Raw genomic sequence first — 22,488 nt, forward strand, 5'->3', positions numbered from 1 at the left:
GAAAATTGCCCCCTACATTTCTTAATAAAGTGTTCAGGATAAGCATGTGGTAATAATAAGGCATACTTATTTCTTATTCAGGTTTCCAGGATGTACACGTAATGATATTTGTTGGATTTGGCTTTCTGATGACCTTCTTGAAGAGATATGGATTCAGCAGTGTTGGATTTAATTTACTCATTGCTGCTTTTGGTCTTCAGTGGGGCACACTGATGCAAGGCTGGCTGCACCATTTAGATGATGATAGAAAAATCAAAATCAACATTTTCAGGTATACATAATTTTTTTATTGATTAATTGCTGACAGAATATATGCAGTAAAGCTCTAAATGTTTTTTGGTACTGATAAAGTACTTACAAAGGCCATTGGATGGCTCCCCAGTGGCTCAGGTGGTATGTGCTCTGCTTTTGGTGGGTACTTATCATACATTTAATTTAATGGATGAAAATTCCTGCAGAGTTTCCTGACCTCTACAGCTGAATTCCCAATAGGAGAACTCCATGGTGGAAACACAATACTTACAAAATCTACCCTATCATTTAAGTTTTAGTTTGTAATACGCTTAATTTGTTCCTTTCACACTCCTCAGTCAGAGAGATTTAAAAAAACAACCCAAATCAAATGTGCAACTAATACAAAGTTGCCTTAAAAGGAGTGTACTGTATTCCAAAGTACAGCAGATTAGAAGTAAAGTGAAGCTCCCTTTACTCTTTCCTAACAAATTGTCCTAACCACAGCCTCAGGAGAACACCCAATACTACACAAAAATATTACATTTCAATTTCCTACACCAGCTATTCTTGTGGCTTTCTGAATGGGTGTCAATTAAGGTTGCCAAGTTATTTGCTGTTTTTTGCTGTTTATGGAGTAGCATTGACCTGCATTCGACCAGTATTATCCAATAAAAATTTCTGATTAGGCACCGTTTTAGCCGCATGCACTAGTTTTAGTAGAAAACGCCTTTCATACGCTCGCACAATACAGGTAAATGTACTTCACGTGTATATTTAAATAACAAACATCTACCACCATTCAGTAACCAAGGAAGTAAAGCACTTGACAGTCAAAAAGCACTCGCACACACTGCTTTCGTCTTACCAACAAACACACAAAAATTTTAAAGTTTACATACATATGCTGTGCAAATGAGTATTGAGATCACATGCCAATGACGGTACCTATTACTCATTTTATTTACTAATCAGAAATGCAGTAAGCCACATCTGGATTCCCAATCAGCCATAAGTGGCTAGTGGCTATTGGACAATACAGCACTAAACATGGATTTGAATAGAAATGTTTTAAAAAATTCGTTCATGGGATGTGGGCGTCGTTGGCAAGGCCAGCATTTATTGCCCATCCCTAATTGCCCTCGAGAAGGTGGTGGTGAGCCGCCTTCTTGAACTGCTGCAGTCCGTGTAGTGAAGGTTCTCCCACAGTGCTGTTAGGAAGGGAGTTCCAGGATTTTGACCCAGTGATGATGAAGGAACGGCGATATATTTCCAAGTCGGGATGGTGTGTGACTTGGAGGGGAACATGCAGGTGGTGTTGTTCCCATGTACCTGCTGCCCTTGTCCTTCTAGGTGGTAGAGATCGTGGGTTTGGGAGGTGCTGTCGAAGAAGCCTTGGCAAGTTGCTGCAGTGCATTCTGAGCATGGTACACACTGCAGTCACTGTGTGCCTGTGGAGGAGGGAGTGAATGTTTAGGGTGGTGGATGGGGTGCCAATCAAGCGGGCTGCTTTGTCCTGGATGGTGTCGAGCTTCTTGAGTGTTGTTCGAGCTGCACTCATCCAGGCAAATGGAGAGTATTCCATCACACTCCTGACTTGTGCCTTGTAGATGGTGGAAAGGCTGTGGGGAGTCAGGAGGTGAGTCACTCGCCTCAGAATACCCAGCCTCTGACCTGCTCTTATAGCCACAGTATTTATGTGGCTGGTCCAGTTAAGTTTCTGATCAATGGTGACCCCCAGGATGTTGATGGTGGGGGATTCAGCGATGGTAATGCCGTTGAATGTCAAGGGGTGGTGGTTAGATTCTCTCTTGTTGGAGATGGTCATTGCCTGGCACTTGTCTGGCGCGAATTTTACTTGCCACTTATCAGCCCAGGCCTGGATGTTGTCCAGGTCTTGCTGCATGCGGGCACGGACTGCTTCATTATCTGAGGGGTTGTGAATAGAACTGAACTGAAATAATTTGCATTCAACTGATCATAGGCTACACAGCAACGGGCAGCTAAACAATGAGTATTATGAGTTAAACAATGACCATTGGTCACCAATGACATTTAATAACCACTGAATTGAATTCAGCAAATAAACAATGGAAAATAATATAAATATTATTGTTTTGTAGCTTAATTAATGCAGACTTCAGCACAGCAACAGTCCTGATTTCATTTGGAGCAATCTTGGGAAAGACCAGTCCTGTCCAGCTTCTGATTATGACCCTGCTCGAGATTACGATATTTGCTGTGAATGAGCACCTGGTTACTGGTATTTTGCGGGTAAGAATTCTTCACTTTTTGAGAGACCAAGGTAAAATATCAAGGGCCATAGTGCAGGACATGACTCAGGCTGAAGAAAAGAGATTAGATTGGGAAGTAATGGACCTTTCAATGTGATGCAAGTTTAAATTTAAAGTTTGGATTTTGGAAGGAAGAAAAGATTGAGGTAGGTAAGGAATTCCACAGTTTTGAGGTCCTGAAAAGAAATGAGTTAAAGTGAGGGATTGTCAATGAGTCGTGATGTCATCACAGTGAGGATATAAGGAGAAAAAGTGTGCAAAGGAGCTTAGAAGGAACAAGAGAGGAAAATCCCCAGAATTCATAATGAATCCATACAATAGCCTAGTCAGAACACCTCTGGAGCACTGTGCACAGATCAGGTAATTTGGGCAGTCTGAACTCTGTGCCCGATTCTTCAATTTGCTCTTGTTTGGATGCACTAACTTGTAAAATTTACACCATAAAATACAATTGATTTAAAGCAGTGCAGTTGAGAAGAGGGCGCTCCAATAGAATGAAGGATAGGTTTACAGGACAAATTTTAAAATCCATCAATAATTCAATTCAGGCAAGAAAACTACTCAGATCACAGCATTGTTTTTATATCAGTGGAACACATTAAGCTATGGATACCCTTCTGGGTTTAATGCATTGCAATTTGGATACTGAACTTGTGATTTATATAGACAAATTATATGCCTGGGTTTACATCATTTAAAAGTATCCTTTTGTTACTTTTTTAAAAACTTAAAAGTATTTCCCTTCTTGCCGTTTAAAATTTAGTGGTTTAAAAATATTATGAAAAGGTGCTTGATTACATGCAAATATTTTATGCATGCACTGAAGAAACCACATTTTTAAAATTATAAAATTCTTAAGGACCACTGGATGAGTTAGATGAACAAATGCAGCTTTTCACTTGGTTAAGGTAATTCACTAATCTAGATAAAGCAGCAGGTATTATTTGGGTCTTTTACAGGTCAAAGATGTTGGTGCATCAATGACTATTCATGCTTTTGGTGCTTATTTTGGGCTGGCTGTTAGTCGTGTCCTCTACAGGCCAGGTTTGAAAGGTGGCCATGAAAACGAAGGATCTGTCTATCACTCTGATTTATTTGCTATGATTGGTGAGTAAAAATGCACAAATCACAGCAGCCATTTTATAAAATAGTAAAGGACTCCTAGAACATGCATACTTTGCATAAACTGGCAGAAATTCTATTTCTGTCTTTGCTCAACCCTATCTCTACAATCTCCTCCAGCATGACATTCCGTCCTAACTCTGTCCCTTTGACTTGAGCATTCTGTAGATTCCCCCCTCCCTCCTTTTGCCCCATAATTGTTGGCAAAGCCTTAAGCTACATTGAGTTACATTGGGGCCGATTTTCAGATGGGGAGGCGGGTGTGTTGGGGGCGGGTGGACTCCTAAAGTTGTAGAAATCTGGAGCGGATTCAGAGCCCGGCTCGAATCCGCTGACTTCCGGGTTTCCCAGTGACAAGTACAGGTGCACGCTCACCTCCCGAATGCGGGACTCCCACCGGCAATTAAAGCCAGCTGGATGATGATTTACATACTTTGACAGATAGTTAAGGTGCTTGAGATACCTCATTGAGTAGACATTTTGGCAGGGGTGCAATTTTGAAGGATCCTCAGCGTGTTTCCCGTGCTGTGGGAAACACTCCCTGTTGGAGCAGACGTGTTTCAGCCAGCAGCCAGTGGGAGATGCAAAGGATTATTTGACAGGTGGGGGGAAAACCTCATTTATTGCAACAGGGCACTCTGTCACTTCAGACAAAATTTTGGCTGCAAGACCTTTGTGTTTTCACTCAAAATTCTTACTTTCCACCCAAAACTCTGCTGTGCAAACACATTTACCTACTTTGCGGACCCCCTCAAACTCACACCGTCAGGATGGGGGGGGGGGGGGGGGGGGGGCGCCATGGCTGCATTCATCACTTTATCCGAGGACGAACAACATCACCAGCCTCACCAGGCACACGTCCACCTCCGCCATGTGGAGCTCCACAACACAGTGCTACACCACAGGCACCTGCACAAGAGCACAGAGGGCAACGACAGAGAGAGAGACGTCGCAGGAGGCACTACCCTCACAACAGGGTCTACAGACCGAGGCTCAGCTTCCTGGACCTCTCTGAGGAGCAGTGCATACGGAGGCTCAAAGTCAGTCGCCAGGTAGTCGCAGACATCTGCAGCCTCCTTCATGCCAAGCTGCTCCCAGCTGGGCCGAGCAGCATCTCCTTACCTGTCGCTGTCAAAGTCACAACTGCCCTCAACTTCTTTGCCTTCAGATCCTTCCAGGGTGCCACCAGGGACATCGTCAGGGTCTCTCAGTCGTCTGCGCACAAGTGCATAAGGCAGGTCACCGACGGCTTGTTTCGCAGGGCCTCGCACTATGTCAACTTCCCCATGGACGACCTCAACCAGACGGAGAGGGCAGTGGGATTCCACACTGTGGCTGGCTTCCCATGGGTGCAGGGTGCAATCAATTACACCCATATTGCAATACAAGCACCTCCACACGAGCCAGGACTGTTCATCTACAGGAAGGGCTATCACTCCATCAACACTCAGCTCATCTGCGACCACCGCAAGGGATTCCTTCACGTGTGCGCCAGATATCTTGACAGCTGCCACGATTTCTTCATCCTCCGGGAGTCCAACATCCCACCCCTCTTCCACGCACCCAACACCCGCAAGGGCTGGCTTCTCGTGGACAAGGGATACCCCCTGCACACGTGGCTCATGACACCTCCGAGCAACAGCGTCGATATAATGACAGCCGCATCGCTACTAGGTCTACAATTGAGCATGCTATAGGCTGCTCAAGATACGCTTCAGGTGCCTTGATCATTCTGGGGGAGCACTTCAATACGCACCAGACAGAGTGGGATGCATTATAGTCGTCTGTTGTGCCCTTTTCAACATGGCAAAACAGAGAGGGATGCCGCTTGAGGAGGCCCCATCCACATCTGCCACCCACATTGAGGGGAAGGAGGAGGCACAGGAGCAGGCAGAGTAGGAGGAGGAGGAGCAACCTATGGGCAGAACAGTGACTCACCTGGTTGCTCATCAGGCCAGGGAGTCACTGATATGTGAATGGTTCTCCTAACATCAGACAATGTGAAGAGTCCAGTCCTCACCACCTGGACAGAGCAGCGGCCACACCAGCACCCCCCCACTCCCTGCACAAAACAGTCCTGCAACTACACATACACCCACTGTAGAGTGACCCAATGGATGGCATCAAGTGTGGGCGTTATGACAGAAGCCAGTCAAGAATGGCCAAGACGTGGTAGTAGTGGTGATAATAATAATATTTAATGTGCGTTTAACAAAAAGCAAATATAAATAAAAAACATGAACAACCGTCAAACACCCTTGTGCATCCCCTTTGTGCTTACAAAACCTTCGCCTTTCGCTTCCGACCACTTCTACATGGTGCATCCCCTATAGCAGCAGCAGAGGTAGTGGCAGGTTGCTCTTGTTCATGCCCTAACCGATTAGGTGCTTTGGGCCTACGCCGATCTGGGTTTCGGTGCCCGTGAGGGCCCCTCCAAAGACGGCTCCACCTCACCTGTGCAGGGGCAGACTCGACCACCTGGAGAGGAGGCAATATTGCAAGTACTGGTTGAGAGGGGGACAAAGGGTGAGATGTGGGGGCACTTTGAGTGGCGTCCCCACTTCCATGTCCACTTTCGCCATCATCTCTCCCCTGGGCCAGGCCCACACCACTCCTACCACCCTGCTGGACGACAGTTTGGAGGACATGTGCAAAGCCTTGTAAGGCCAGTGCCAGAGTATCTGCCTGCCTGTTTAAGGTGGCAGAATGTTGTTCACCCTGAGTCCGAAGGGTCGTTGTCAGGGCCTGAATGGACTCATTTATGAGCCATGCTTGAAGCTCCATGGAGGCTAGCCTTCCCTCCATCGCAGACATTCCCGCACTTATCCGCGACACTATCTCAGAGATGCCCTCACATCCCTGTGACACTATCTCAGAGATGCCCTCTCTTACCTGTGGCAACATTCCACTCATGCAGGAGTTGGACTCCTCCATCCTCTGCTTGATTGTGGAGAGTGCGTGTGGCACCTGTTCCCCCAGGGTTCAGCATCTGTGTCCAGCTGAGCAGAGCCTGGAGAAGAGTGCACCCACCAATGCGAACACTCCACAGCTGCCCCTGCCACCAGTATCTGCTTGTGTTCACATGTGTGTGGTAACTCACCATGTGCGACCCCAACTAACTGAAGATGGGGACCCACCGAGGTGTGTGTATCTGCGCTGGTGGATGGCTCGCTCAGATGTGATGGTGCACCCTCAGAGGCTGGCAGGTCCTTTGAGGAATCGCCCTCTGCCAGCCTCTGAGGGTGCACCATCACATCTGAGCAAGCCATCCACCAGCGCAGATACACACACCTCTATCACCACTATTACCACATCTTGGCCATTCTTGACTGGCTTCTGTAATTCTTGAAGGCCCTGTAAGAGAACAGAAGGCAATATTAAGCATGATGACAGATGTTGAGGTGCTGAAGATAGCAAGGCATGTTAACAACAATTGATATTGTGTTAAAGTTCTGTCACTGGACGTTTGTCGGGTGCCAGTCGCGGCGTCCCCGACGGACAGGCACTCGAGGGTACGGCTCAGCTCCAGCGCCTCCTGCTCCGTGTCTGTCAGCATGACTACCTGTTGCGGCCTCCCTCCGGTCCTCGCCTGTCCTGTGCATTCTGGGTTCTCTTCTCCTACAAGAGGAGAAAGTAGAGACGCATGAGTGAGTGATGGTGACGTGACCAACTGCTGAATGCATTGGTTTGGGTGCGGCTGACCGTGAAAGAGATGCATCAGAGGGTGAGTATGAGACAGAGCCATGACATTATATGAGGATTGGGTTGAGTGGTAGTGGTGGGGTGAGTACTGGGGAGGTGATGAAGTGGTGAGGAAGTGCAGGTAAATTGAGGATGAGCTTTGAGTGGGTGTGAGAAGTGATGTGATAGAGGAGTGTTGGCAGTGCAGAATGAGTGCAGAATGAGTTGGGGGGTGGGGGCAGTGATGTGGAAGACGGAATGTAGGTGAATGAGTAAGTGTACTCACTTTGGCTGACCTAGTTACGTCATTGAAGAGCTTCCTGCACTGTATGCAGGTGCAGGATATGTTGCTGCTGCTGGTGACCTCCTCTGCCACCTCGAGCCAGGCCTTCTTGGTGGCAGAGGCAGGCCACTTCTTCCCGTCTGCTGAGTAAAAGACATCCCTCCTCCTCCTCACACCATCCAGTACACCTGGAGTGAGGCATCACTGAATCTAGGAGCAGCCTTTCCCCTGGGCTACTCCATTGTGCTATTTGTGTGTTTCCTCCAGGAATAGCCATTGGAGGACTGCCCCTTTAAATCGAGCTCTTCCAGCTGACAGCCTGCCTGCTGCGCAGGTTTCCAACGGCAAACCCGGAAGCCACGTTAAGTGGCTCCAATTTACCCGCGATCGCGTGGGGAACGGACGGATTTTACTGGGTGGGTTACCAACATGCCCAATCACCCCCCCGCTACCATCCCGCCTCCCCGCTAATATCGGGTCCATTGAGTGTACAACACAGAAATAGGCCATTCAGCCCAACAAGTATATGTCGGCGTTTACGCTGCACACGAGCCTCCTCCCTGTCCTTTTATACTCATGTTCTATAACTGTATTTGTTCCCTGACTGTTTCGGTTACCTTGTTCTTTACCTTGGTCTTACCTTTACTCTCATCTTCTATTTCTTTTATCTTCAGACTTATGTTATTTTCACCAAATCCCTCCCCCCATCTTACTCGTTTAAAGTCCTATCGACAGCCCTCTTTATCCTTTCCGTTAGGACACTGGTCCCATTCCCAATGGTACTGCTCCTTCCTGTCCCAGTACTGATGCCAGTGTCCTATGAAATGGAACCCCTCCTTCCCACACCAGTCTTTCAGTCACGCATTCACCTACCTGATCTGTTTATCCCAATGCCAATTAGCACATGGCTTGGGTAGTAATCCTGAGATTACCACCCATGAGGTCCTGTTTTTTAATTTAGTTCCTTACTTCTGATATTCCCTTAGCAGGACCTCCTCCCTTTCCTTCCCTGTGATTGGTCCCAACATGGACCATGACAACTGGATCCTCCCCCTCCCTTTCCAAGTTCCTCTCCAGTTGCTCTGAGATATCCTTTACCTTTGCACCATGTATGCAACACACCCTTCTGGACTCACCCTTTGCGACTGCAGAGGACGCTATCTATCCCCCTAATTATTGAATCCCCTATGACTACAACCTTTCTAGTCTGCTCTTCCCTCACCTTGGACTGCCTCCTCCCGATGCCATGGTTAGCATTCTGGCTGTCCACCTCGCAGCCGGCATCCTTATTTTCACCAGGTAGCAAGTACATTGCACCTGTTGGACAGGACCAGTGTCTGCAGGACCTCCTTCTCTATCTTCCCTTGGTTCCCCTTAACCAGCTGACTAACAGTCATACTCTTCCCTTCCTATACCTGTGCTTTCTTCTGAGGTGTGACTGTACTCTGGTGAAAACTATCCAAAAATTCCTCCCCCTCCCTTATGTGTTGGAGTGTCTCTAACTCGCACTCCAGCTCAAAGACTCTGAGCTGGAGTGTCTCAAGCAGAGACATTTACTGCCCATGTGGCAATCCGGGACAGTCTCGCTGTTGACAATCTCCCAAATATTAGTCACAGGACATTGCCTGTACTGCCATTTCTAGTTTTTATTTATTCATTTAGTTCCAGATATAATACAATTGCTTGAGATCTAGATTATATTTAATAGGTAGATTTAGCTTGATTTCAGATTAATTTGTAGCTAATTAGCCTTGTTTTTTGTTTAAAAGTTCTTTATTTTATTATTTCCTTATCTCCTATTTATTATTTATATATACACCAGGTTTTAATTTAATGAAATTTGGAACCCTTTAATGTTAGTATCTTCTATTTAGTTAATTTTAATTTTATCCCTTTAAATCTGATTAATTAAACACTTAGCTTAAATATATAATAAATTAAACACTTAGCTCAGTTATGTAGTAAATTAAACACTTGACTTATATAAATAATAAATTAAACTTAGCTGTAATTCCTCGAGCTCCGCCGCTCCTCCCTCTGCTCTGACATCACTTTTTCAGATTTTTCCCTGCGTTTATTACTCAGTGCTTCTCTTAGTCACTTCTCTCACACTTCATGCTTCTCTCAGCTGCTTCTCCCACATGTTATGCTCCTCACTGCCGCTTCTCCCACTTTATGCTCCACGCGGCCGCATCCCCCAAGCTTTATGCTCCTCTCAGCCGCTTCTCCTGCACATAAATCTCCTCTCAGCTGTTTCTCTCACACTTTATGCTCCTCATGGCCGCTTCCCCCACACTTTACGCTCCTCTCAACTGCTTCTCCCGCACTTTATGCTCCTCTCAGCCGCTTCTCCCGCGCTTTATTCTGCCTTGGTTCTTCTCTCTGGAAGTCCCTCCCTAAACCCATCTGCTTCTTCTCTTTTCTCTTTGTCTTTAAAGAATCCTCAGAATTCATATTGTCAACCTAGCTTTCAGCCACCCCTACTAATCTCTCTCTACCTGGCTCGACATCCATTTCTCATATGCCTATTTGTGAAATGCCTTGGGATGCTGTTCTATTTTAAAGAGGGTCTATAAATACAAATTGTTGTTGCAGTTGTATTAAAACCATATTTTCAAGATCATAAGTTGTAGTGAATTTATAAGAGAATGATGAGGTTACAAACTAGAACATTAATTTCTTTTTACCGTTATTCAGTTTTAAGGTAATTCTTTTCCTTTATATATTATTTTACCAAGTCCCGCTCACCCATCACCCCTGTGCTCGCTGACTTACATTGGCTCCCGGTCTACCAATGCCTCGATTTTAAAATTCTCATCCCCGTGTTCAAATCCCTCTATGACTTCGCCCTTACCTATCTCTGTAACCTCCTTCAGCCCTACAACCCTCCAAGAATTCTGCAATCCTCCAACTCAGGCCTCTTGTGCATCCCCACTTCCTTCGCCCCACCATTGGCGGCCGTGCCTTCAGCAGTCTAGGCCTTAAGCTCTGGAATTTCCTCCCCAAACCGCTTCACCTCTTGCCTCCTTTAAGATGCTGCTTAAAACCTACCTCTTTGACTAAGCATTTGGTCACTTGTCTAATGTCACCTTCTTTGACTCTGTGTCAATTTTTGTCTGATTACGCTCCTATGAAGTGCCTTCGAACATTTTACTATGTTAATGGTGCTATATAAATGCAAGTTGTTATTGTTGTTTATCTTTGCTGTCTCAGGGGTCTATATATATTGTATTTCAAACACCTTAGTCTCCCTTTTCACTTATTTTGTTTTACATTTTTTAAATAAATGTTGTGTTTATCATGGTGAGGAATACTTGAGCTGAGGAATAGAACACTTCCATTTTGGGTTCCCTGTGTCAGCATCCAGCAGTTCTAGGTCAGGTATACTAAGCTTAGATGCAGAATAACAGGCTCCCTACTTCACCCTAACAATATGTCTCAACCCAAACCTCAGAAGAGCACCATCTATTATATCGGTATGACGTTTATTCATTTCCCAAAACCGCAATATTGCTAATTTAGTGCCAACTTGTGCCAAATTAAGGGGATTTGGGTGCTATAGGCCCATATTCACTGGGAACTGAATTGATACTGCCAAATTAATCTCATATAGTCTGCAGACAGAGAAGATGTTTTATCCCATCTGTGTGAGCTAGTTTTGAACCCAGGTCTCTACCAATCATTTAAACAATATTTATGAACTTAAGTAATGAATCCTTGAATTTTTGGTGGGAGGGGATGTTTCTAGATAATGGTGACACAACATTTTACATCATAATGTTATGCTTAATACTAAAAGTGCCTCTGGCAGTTCTGATTCGTAGTATCTTTTAATATAGATTTACTAATATAATCAGTTATTCTTCAGTCTATAAATGTAACCAATAATTTTAATATTTCTGTTTACCACATAGATCATTGTTTTTTTTAAAACTTCAAAATAACTGGAGATTGCTCTAAATATTTTACAGGTACTCTCTTCTTATGGATGTTTTGGCCAAGCTTCAACTCTGCCATTGTAGAATCCCCTAATGGGCAATACAGAGCCATCATAAACACCTATTACTCATTGGCTGCATGTGTGCTCACTGCTTATGCCTTCTCCAGCTTGGTTGATAAGAAAGGAAAGCTGGACATGGTGAGGCTGAATTATTTTTACTTTTATTAATTTTATCACATTTACCTACTCTATTTTGCAGCAGGACAACATATTACTCTTCTCCGATTAGGACAACTTCTGATACAAGACTCTTTCGTTAATTGACTCATAGGAATGATGCTTCCATTTCTATTATTGCTTGAAGTGGAATGCCTCAGCTATTGACCACTAACAGGAATCATCCCATTCATAAGTATTGCAGTGTTACAACAGCAGAGTAATGGAAGGAAGATTTACCCCCAGCTCCTACCCCCACCCCCATGTGCTCAGAAACTGAAATCCTAAAGCTTGCTGTCACTCATCATAGGCTGAATTCTGGGAGTTTCTGGCATATCATTAGTTGCATTAATCTGTTGTATTAGTCTTGCATCAGTGCAGTATTCAATATTAAACCGTGGGGAGTTTGGGGAGGGAAGGATTTGGTAAATATGAATTAAGCCCTGCCTGGGTTGTCAGATGATACTTTCTAACACAAGAATAATGCAATTCCATTTGAGGATGAAGTTTCCTGCGTAATTTATTTCTGTTGTACTTCAGTTAGACTTTAAATTTAGCAATAATAGTTTTTAGTTTTCAACCATGAACTTTACTGAGAATCACTGTACTCGATGTGGCAGTGCCGACAATGCCTGATTTTTTAAAAGAAATCAATGTTCAACCTCCTAATTTGTAGAGACTACATCTTTATACGAGGAGAAATTACCGCTGGTGATGTCATATCAAACTTGTTTCACTGCCATTTTAACAGAGGCATTTATTTTAAATGTATCAACACCTTTGTTAAAATGGAGGAGATGGGGATTTTACTGGGTAGTTTTTGCACTTGATTCTAAGTACAGTTTTAGAAATTCCCAGGTCAGATCCAGCCTGAATTAACAGAATGATTAATTGTCCCTATCAGTGACCCCTTATTATAAGAACATGGCTTGGACCAGAAACAACGCTTATACCGAAGATCCAAGAAAATCGACTGCGTTAGTTTTACATGGAATTTACAGCACAGAAACAGACTATTTGGCCCAACTGGTCCATGCCGGTGTTTATGCTCCGCATGAGCCTCCTTCCAAATTACTTCGTCTCACCCTATCAGCATATCATTCTATTCCTTTCTCCCTCATGTACTTATCTAGCTTCCCCTTAAATACATCTATGCTATTCACCTCAACTACTCCTTATGGTAATAAGTTCCACACTCTCACCACTCTGAGTAATGAAGTTTCTCCTGAATTCCTTATTGGATTTATTAGTGACTACCTTAAATTTATGGCCTCTAGTTCTGGACTTCCCCCACAAGTGGAAACATCTTCTCAACATCTACCTTTTCAAACTTTTCATAATTTTAAAGGCCTCCATCAGGTCACCTCTCAGTCTTCTCCAGGTAAGGCAACATCTATGTGAGCAGTCTGACACATGAAAGCTAAAGACTGAAAAGGGTAAAAGAAACCCAAAAAATAAAACGTCAAAGTTTGCAAAACAATCCTTCATGAAGAGGATGGTCCTTCAACAAAAAGTCTTACGTTTAGAGGCTAACCAATGCTTACTGCAGTGAAAAGTGCAACATTCTTTTTTTTTATTCATTCATGGGGATGTGGGCGTCGCTGGCGAGGCCGGCACTTATTGCCCAGCCCCAATTGCCCTTGAGAAGGTGGTGCTGAGCTGCCTTCTTGAACCGCTGCAGTCTGTGTGGTGAAGGTTCTCCCACAGTGCTAATAGGTAGGGAGTTCCAGGATTTTGACCCAGCGACGATGAAGGAACGCCGATATATTTCCAAATCGGGATGGTGTGTGACTTGGAGGGGAGCGTGCAGGTGGTGTTGCTCCCATGTGCCTGCTGCCCTTGTCCTTCTAAGTGGTAGAGGTCGCGGATTTGGGAGATGCTGTTGAAGAAGCCTTGGCGAGTTGCTGCAGTGCATCCTGGAGCTGCACTCATCCAGGCAAGTGGAGAGTATTCCATCACACTTCTGACTTGTGCCTTGTAGATGGTAGAAAGGCTTGGGGAGTCAGGAGGTGAGTCACTCGCCTCAGAATACCCAGCCTCTGACCTGCTCTTGTAGCCACAGTATTTATGTGGCTGATCCAGTTAAGTTTCTGGTCAATGGTGACCCCCAGGTTGTTGATGGTGGGGGATTTGGCGATGGTAATGCCATTGTCAAGGGGAGGTGGTTAGACACTCTCTTGTTGGAGATGGTCATTGCCTGGCACTTGTCTGGTGCGAATGTTACTTGCCACTTATCAGCCTAAGCCTGGATGTTGTCCAGGTCTTGCTGCATGCGGGCACGGACTGCTTCATTATCTGAGGGGTTGCAAATGGGACTGAACACTACTCCATTTAGACTCTTATTTTCCAAGGAGTAGGTGGCCTCCTTATTCCTCCTACCAAAATGCATCACCTAACACATCTATATTGAAATTCATTTGCCAATTACACACCCATTCTACAAGTTTGTTATTTGTATTCTGTCGCAGTCTTCCTCAGTATTAACTATTTCCCACAATTCGGTATCATCTGCAAATTTTGATATTGTACTTCCGATTCCCAAGTCCAAATCATTTACGTAAATGGTGAACAACTGTGGTGCCTGCACCGATCCCTGTTTGGACACGGTTTTAAGAATGGAAACAGCTAGAATACTTTTCATGGCCCTGCATACAGAGGTACATGGATCAAGAAGCCGAGCAAAATTAAGGAAGTGCTAAATAGACGATGTCAAGAGTGACTTGTCACAGAAAGGGATACAGGTGACTAAAACAGCCAGGCTAGTTCAGGACTGACAACTATGGAGTGAATTCATTCGGCCCCATCGTTGCTGCTGAGCTGACAGATGGGAAATTGGCAGTAGTAGTATCAGTGACCCCATCCTAAATCGAATGGTGCACTTTTCACTGCAGTAAGCATTGGTTAGCCTCTAAACGTAAGACTTTTTGTTGAAGGACTACCCTCTTCATGAAGGATTGTTTTGCAAACTTTGACATGTTTTATTTTTTGGGTTTCTTTTACCCTTTTCAGTCTTTAGCTTTCATACGTCAGACTGGTCACATTGCCTTACATCCCTATCCCAGAGAGAGTGTTTTCACTTACCCTGATATCTAGGTAAAATTCATTGGGCAGGTTTTAAAAGCAAAGTGCGGGTGCGTTGGGGGCGGGGGGGCAAAGAAAATCGGGATTTTCTGGACTGGGTAGAAATCCCAGCTCCAACCCGCCGAAAAACCCAGAGCCATCCCGAACCCAGAAGTCACGCCGGAAATTAAAGCCGGTGGGACGATATTTAAACCAGCAATTTAAGTACTTAAAATGACCATAAATATAATTAACAACGATGGCAAGTGATTTCAACACTACCTCAATGTGTTTCCCGTGCTGTGTGAAACATGGCATGGGAAACTCGGCGGGTTGCAGCCGGTAGCCATTTGGACATTTAAATCCCTGTTTGACAGATGGGGATAAAAGGTCACTCAGTTCTCTCAGACAAACTTTTGGACTTGAAATTCTTGGTTTACACACAGAATTGTTCTGTTTACACATTTTTACCTACTTTTTGGACCCCCTCAAACTGACGACATCAGGCTGGGGGGGGGGGGGGGGGAGGGGCGCAATGGCTGCATTCACCAGTGCATCCGAGGAGGAGGAACATCACCATCCTCGCCAAGCGCAGAGTACACTTCCACCACTTGCAGTTCCACCACACAGAGTTGCGCCACAGGAACCTGCACAAGATCACAGAGGGGAACAACAGAGGGACGACATTGCAGGAGGCACTACCCTCGTGAGAGGGTCTACAGACCGAGGCTGAGCTTAGTGGATCTATCTGAGGAGCAGTGCCTACGGAGGCGGAGAATGAGTCGCCAGGTGGTCGCAGACTGCTGCAGCCTCCTTCATGCCGAGCTGCTCCTGGCTCGCCCTGGTGGCATCGCATTGCTCGTCGCAGTTAAAGTGACCATTGCCCTCAATTTTTTCACCTCCAAATCATTCCAGGGCACAACCCGGGACTTCGCCGGGGTCTCTCAGTTGTCTGTTCACAAGTGCATAAGGCAGGTCACCGATGGTTGGTTTTGCAGGGCGTCGCAATATGTCAACTTCCCCATGGACGACCTCAGCCAGACAGAGAGGGCAGTGCGTTTCAACCCTGTGGCTGGCTTCCCAAGGGTACAGGGTGCAATCGACTGCATGCATATAGCAATCAGAGCACCTCCACACAAGCCAGGACTATTCATCAACAGAAAGGGGTATCACTCCATCAACGCGCAGCTCGTTTGCGACCACAGGAAAAGATTTCTTCACGTGTGTGCCAGATTCTCTGGCAGCTGCCATGATTCCTTCATTCTGCGGGAATCCAACATCCCGCCCCTCTTCCACGCACCAAACAGCCTTACGAGCCGGCTCCTCGGAGACAAGGGATACCCCCTGCACACGTGGCTCATGTCACCGCTGAGGAATCCCATCAGCGAGGAACAGCGTCAATACAATGACAGTCACATCGCCACCAGGTCTGTCATTGAACATGCGATAGGGCTGCTGAAGATGCAATTTCAGTGCCTCGATCATTCTGGGGGAGCTCTTCAATACGCACCAGCGAGAGTGGGTCGAATTAGCTGTTGTGTCCTGTACAACATGGTGCAACAGAGAAGGTTACCAGTTGATGAGGCCCCATGCCCTCATCCACATCTGCCATTAACATTGAGGAGGACGAGGAAGAGGACGAGGGGAGGATGAGGAAGAGGAGGGGGAGGAACTCAGAGCAGCTGCTCGTGAGCTCAGGGAGTCACTAATATTTGAACGATTCTCATAAGGACATATGAAAAGTGAGGATTGTCCAGTCCTCAAACCACCTGGAAAGAGCAGTGCCAACACCAGCAGTACCCCCCAACCCCGTGCTCCCCCCACCCCCGCATAAAACAGTCCTACAACTACACATACACCCACTGTGAATGCACACACTGGGTGGCATCAAGTCTCGCCATTCATGATGCAGCACATGAAAAGGTGCTATCATAAAAGGCAGTCAAGAATGGGCAAGACGTGGTAGTAGTGGTGAGAATGATAACATTTCATGTGAACTTAACAAAAAACAAATATAAATGAAAAACATGACAGTCTGTCAAACACCCTTGTGCATACCCTTCATCATCACAAAACCTTAGACTTTCTCTTTCTACTACTTCTAAAAGGTGCATCCCCTGTGGCTGCAGCAGAGGTAGTGGCAGGTTGCTCATGTTCTTGCCCTGACTGCCTAGATGCTTTTGGCTTACACCCTCTGGGTTTTGGAACCCGTGAAGGTCCCTCCAAAGACTGCTCCACCTGCACCTGTGCAGGGGCAGACTCAGCCACTAGAGAGGAGGCAGCATTGCGGGTACCAGTTGAGAGGAGGGCAACGGGTGAGACGTGGGAGCGTTTTGAGTGGCGTCCCCACTTCCATGTCCCCTTTCGCCATCATGCCTCTCCTGGGCCAGGCCCACATCACTCCTACCACTCTGCTGGAGAACAGTTTGGAGTACATGTATGATGCCTTGGAAGCCTTGTTGTAAAGTTTCTGTCAGCCTGTTTAAGGCGGCAGAATGTTGTTCACCCTGAATCCGAACGGCCATTGTCAGGGCCTGAATGGACTCATTTGTGAGCCGTGCTTGACTCAAGGAGGCTAGCCTTCTCTCCATCACAGACATTCCCGCACTTACCTGTCCCACCATTCCACTCATGCAGGAGGTGAACTCCTCCATCCTCTGCGCTATTGTGGAGTGTGTGTGGTATCTTATCCAGTACCTCGCAAATGTGCTGCTGTCCCTCGATCATTCTCCTTCTAAAGAATGGCCCCCGGAGTTCAGCATCTGCGTCCAGCTGAGCAGAGCCTGGAGAGGATTGAGCCCACCGATGCGGACTTTCCACAGCTGCCCTTGCCACAATGTCTGCTCGTGTTCACTTGTGTGTGGCGACTCACCAGGTGCCAACCCAACTAACTGACTTCTAGGACACACCAAGGTGTATGTATCTGCGCTGGTGGATGACTCGCTAAGATGTGACGGTGCCCCCTCAGAGGCTGGGAACTCCTCTGAGGAATCGACCTCTCCCATCACTGCGATCGTTGAAGGGCCTGGAAGAAAACAGAAGGCAACATTAAGCATCATCACAGATGTGTAATATTGCAATGAGTATACTGAGGTGTTCAACATGCTAATCATTCTTAACATCAATTCATGTTGTGTGTGATGAATGTTAAAGTTGTGTCACCAGACGTTTGTGGGGTGCCAGTCTCGGAGTCCCTGACGGACTGATACTTGAGGGTGCGGCTGATCTCGAGCGCCTCCTCCTCTGCATCTGTGAGGACCACTATTTGTTGCGGCCCCCCTCCAATCCTCGCCCTCTCACGAGCATTTTGCACTCTCTTCTCCTACAAGGGGAGAAAGTACATACGTGTGAGTGAGTGAGGGTGAAGTGGCCAACCAATGAATGCATTGCTTTGGGTGCGGCTGACCGTGAAAGAGGTGCATCAGAGGGCGAGTATGAGGCAGAGACATCACATTGGATCAGGATTGGGGTGAGTGGTAGTGGTGGGGTCACAAATGGGGAGATGAGGAAGTGCTCAGGAAGTGAAGGTAAGTTGAGGATGAGCTTTAAGTGGGTGTGAGGAGTGATGTGATGGAGTAGTCATAGCAGTGCAGAATGTGAGGGGGGGTGGGGGTGATGTGCAACACGGAATGCAGGAGAATCAGTAAGTGTACTCACTTTTGCTGACCTAGTTAGGTCATTGAAGCGCTTCCTGCACTGGACCCAAGTGCAGGATATGTTTGCTCCTGCTGGTGACCTCCTCTGTCACCTTGAGCCAGGCCTTCTTGGTGGCAGAGGCAGGGTGCTTCCTCCTGTCGGCCGGGTAAAATTGTTCCCTCCGCCTCCTCACCCCAGCCAGTAGCAGCTGAAGTCAGGCATCTCTGAATCTTGGAGTTGGCTTGCCCCTCTGCTGCTCCATTCTGTCTCCTTGTTCCTTGCTTCAGCAAAAGCCATTGGTGCAAGTGGCCCTTTAAATCCCGACGCTCCAGCTGACAGCAGGTCATGCGAGTGCGCAATCCACCCACTGTGCAGCTTTCGGATGGCAAATCCGGAAACAAGGTTAACGGCCATTAATTAAGTCGCGATCGGGTGGGGAACAGTAAGGTTTTAGTATTCGGTTTGCCCACACACCCATTGACCCCTCCGCTGCCATCCCACCGGCATTTTAAAATCATGCCTATTATGTTCCCCAGAACCCTTTTTTTGGATTATCTCACCAGGTTCTATCCTATGGTTCGTGGCATTTTCCTTGTCTTCAGAAGACAACAAAAGAATAATACAGTAGATCTTGTTTTAGAATTTAAATGCCAAACAAATCTATTAAGCAGTAACAGAACAAGCAAATAGCAGCAGTAACTTAACTTTTTTTTTACAGTAGTTGTTAAACTTTACTAGCTTCTCATATAGTAAAATAAATAATATGCAGCTCCTGTGCTAAACTATGCAATAATTAACTTTCTGATGAAGTGTTTTTCTCACCATAGTTATCTGCCCTAATTAACTTTCTTCGGAGGTTCCAGACAGATTTGAAAAAGACAAGCAGATAAATACCTTCAAAACACTTGCCATATGAAATTAAGTAATTTACGTTAAATTCAAAAAGAGCTGTCGTTCAAACACATATTTGAACAAATCACTCAGGATTTTTATATTTGAACTCAGTGGCTTGGCCCATCTCTCAGATCCTTTTTCAGTTAGACTATTTATTGCAACAAAATGTAATGCAATAAGCTAGAACATTCTACTGACTGAAGCTGGTTTTTAATCCAATTGGTACCTTTGCAGAATTAAAAAAGCTAATATCATATTAAAAGTGAAGCATTTTTGTTAAGATTTGTCACGTCACTGTTTCATGTATATGTGACATCATCATAATAAAAGTGTTGTATGGTTCATACGAACACAAGACAGTTTGGAATGAGAAAAGTTAATTCAGCCCATCAAGCCTATTCTATGCATGGAAAATATACAATTCTTTCATCCCACTAACTTAATCCTGAGGGATGCAACCAGTCATGGATAAAATCTCCAAAAGATAAATACCTGTAAAAATTTCTCTGAAAGGTAATTAACAGAACCCCAGGATATTAATTCAAACTTGCAATCTACGCTATAAAATTATTCAGCTTCATTGCACAGATGACTTCTCCATAGTCCCAACACCATTGTGTTGCATAAAGAATTTGGATCATCTATGTTCAGACTTATCCTTATAATCTTCAATCCTGTTCTTAGCCTGTAGATATTTATCTACATCTTTTTTTATGGAGTTAATTAATAGATTGTTTTTTTGGCATTTCTTAAAGAAAAATAATTCTGACAGGCACTTTTTCACAATGATACTCTTTAAGACAACACTTTCATATGATTAACTCCTATAAATTGCAGATTTTAATATTTATCAAGTAAGTTCTCCTGTGGTATTTTTTCAATGAAGTTTTATGTTTGCTTTCCATTGTGCAGGTTCATATACAGAATGCTACTTTGGCAGGCGGTGTAGCTGCTGGAACCTCTGCTGACATGATGATCTATCCCTATGGAGGTCTGCTGATTGGCTTTATAGCTGGAATAATCTCCACAGTTGGATTTAAATATCTGACGGTAGGTTTTGTCTTTTGCATTATTGAACCTCTGCTTGTGGGGAAACATCTAATCTCACCTTGGCTTGGTACCAATTGATCAAGATGAAGACCTCTCTATTTAAAAAATCGAGGGAGGAAAGAGTAAAACCTTATCTGCATGAATGGTCTACTATACAATTCACAACATATAATCTCACCAAAAATTATAAACTGATTTTCTTTAAAAAAAACTATTAAAATTGTGTAAAACAACTATACAATATACAGATATTTGTTGCAACATATCATTTTAGAAAAATATAATTGCAATTATAACAGCTGCAAAAAACATCTATTTAACATCACTACAAACCCACAAAATAGCAATAAATAGCCAATTAAATAAACTAATGAATGGAATAGATCCACAGCTATTTCACAATATATTCTTGCACATTCTAACTCCAATTTTGAGCCAGAAATTGCTGTAAAAATAACGGCGAGTTCACAGTACACGCCATTATTAGCGCATACAAGACCGAGCAATTTGTGGCGAGGAAGAGATACGCAATGAGTTCCGGATTGCCACAAATTGCTGGACGATTTACGCCGTTAGCCTCACAAAAACGGGAGCTCGCCATCAACCTTCCCATGAGTGTCAAGAAATTGCTGGATTTGCAGCATAAATATGCATGAATCTTGTCCCAGATATTTAGGGCTGCTATTTCATGTAGGAATTGATGACGTAAATTATGGTCCTGACATGAAACTCAACCTTGGAGTCCCAGAATGGGAACAACTGAAACTGTGGAGTCTCACTCCTGCAGGTAGTAAATTGTTCCCAGAGGTCTTATTAAATTTTTTAATTTAATTTTAAATTTTTTTTCTTACTTTTCCTTTATTTCTTTTTTTCTCTCTTAATTGAATTTTTTTCCCTCTCTATTTCTAATTCACCCTATGTCCTTCTCCGTTGTTCACTCTGTTTCTTTCTCTATCCTTAAGTTTCATTGTTTAAGGAGATAGATCATTGGACCCTACGCTCACGAGGTCCCAAATGCCCCGTTGATGTCGCTGTGCCTTTATCAGTTCGCACTTCCAGCAATTTGTGGTGCAAAAATAACACAACCCGAAGGGTGAGGAAACAAATCCAATTCACGGTGCTCACCACGAGATTCCCTGCTCCAGCAAATTCTGGGCCATTATTTTAATCCTCTATTGCTGGATTAGTGAATTACCCATGGTTATGTACAATCATTCCCAATTGACTAGATGTAACCTCCATTGGTTCTGTCACTAATAAGTCATGACATATATGAGGTTAATTTTAACCTAACCCACCCGGTGGGATCAGATGGACCACCCGTTTGAGACTCGCATTGATTTTAACAATAAGTTAAAATTACCACCATCACTTCTATATCAGAGCTTTCAATCACAAACCCAGGAACACCAATTATCTTTCCAAAGATATTAAAGGTATCTGATTAGCGCAGTTAGTGAAAACTTGTCTGCAAGTTCCTTTAACTTCGGTTGGGATATTCCGTAGTGCTGCTCCCACTGTAACTTCGCTGGAGGTGTGGCAAAAGCCCATTTACATGTGTAAATGGGGTTTTCGCTGCACATCCGGCAAAGTTACGGTTATGGAGCGGGAGCAGCTGCAAGGAAATTCCCAGGCGTTGTCTCATTGCATCAAAAATAAATACATATTTATGTCTGGAAATGTACACCATGTCAGTCAGTATCTGAAAGAGAAAGACAGGTTAACTGTTTGGATGGGACCTTTTTGTTTATTCGTTCATGGGATGTGGGCGTCACTGGCGAGGCCGGCATTATAGTCCATCCCTAATTGCCCTTGAGAAGTTGGTGGTAAGCCACCTTCTTGAACCGCTGCAGTCCATGTGGTGAAGGTTCTCCCACAGTGCTGTTAGGAAGGGAGTTCCAGGATTTTGACTCAGCGACGATGAAGGAACGGCGATATATTTCCAAGTCGGGATGGTGTGTGACTTGGAGGGGAACGTGCAGGTGGTGTTGTTCCCATGTAGCTGCTGCTTTTGTCCTTCTAGGTGGTAGAGGTCACGGGTTTGGGAGGTGCTGGCGAAGAAGCTTTAGCGAGTTGTTGCA

General features: G+C 44.9%; 1 protein-coding gene across 1 annotated transcript in view; it reads left to right on the plus strand.

The window, feature by feature from the left end:
* Positions 1-22,488, plus strand: part of LOC137321799 (ammonium transporter Rh type A-like) — a 54,790-nt gene that overhangs the window by 11,643 nt on the left and 20,659 nt on the right. Inside the window, exons 2-6 of the mRNA XM_067984474.1 lie at positions 82-271; positions 2,355-2,505; positions 3,485-3,632; positions 11,583-11,749; positions 20,270-20,407. Of these exons, the coding sequence (XP_067840575.1) occupies positions 82-271; positions 2,355-2,505; positions 3,485-3,632; positions 11,583-11,749; positions 20,270-20,407 (794 nt within the window). The remainder of the gene's footprint in view (positions 1-81; positions 272-2,354; positions 2,506-3,484; positions 3,633-11,582; positions 11,750-20,269; positions 20,408-22,488) is intronic.

The sequence above is a fragment of the Heptranchias perlo genome, chromosome 5 (assembly GCF_035084215.1).
Source record: "Heptranchias perlo isolate sHepPer1 chromosome 5, sHepPer1.hap1, whole genome shotgun sequence".
NCBI classification, from domain to species: Eukaryota; Metazoa; Chordata; class Chondrichthyes; order Hexanchiformes; family Hexanchidae; genus Heptranchias; species Heptranchias perlo.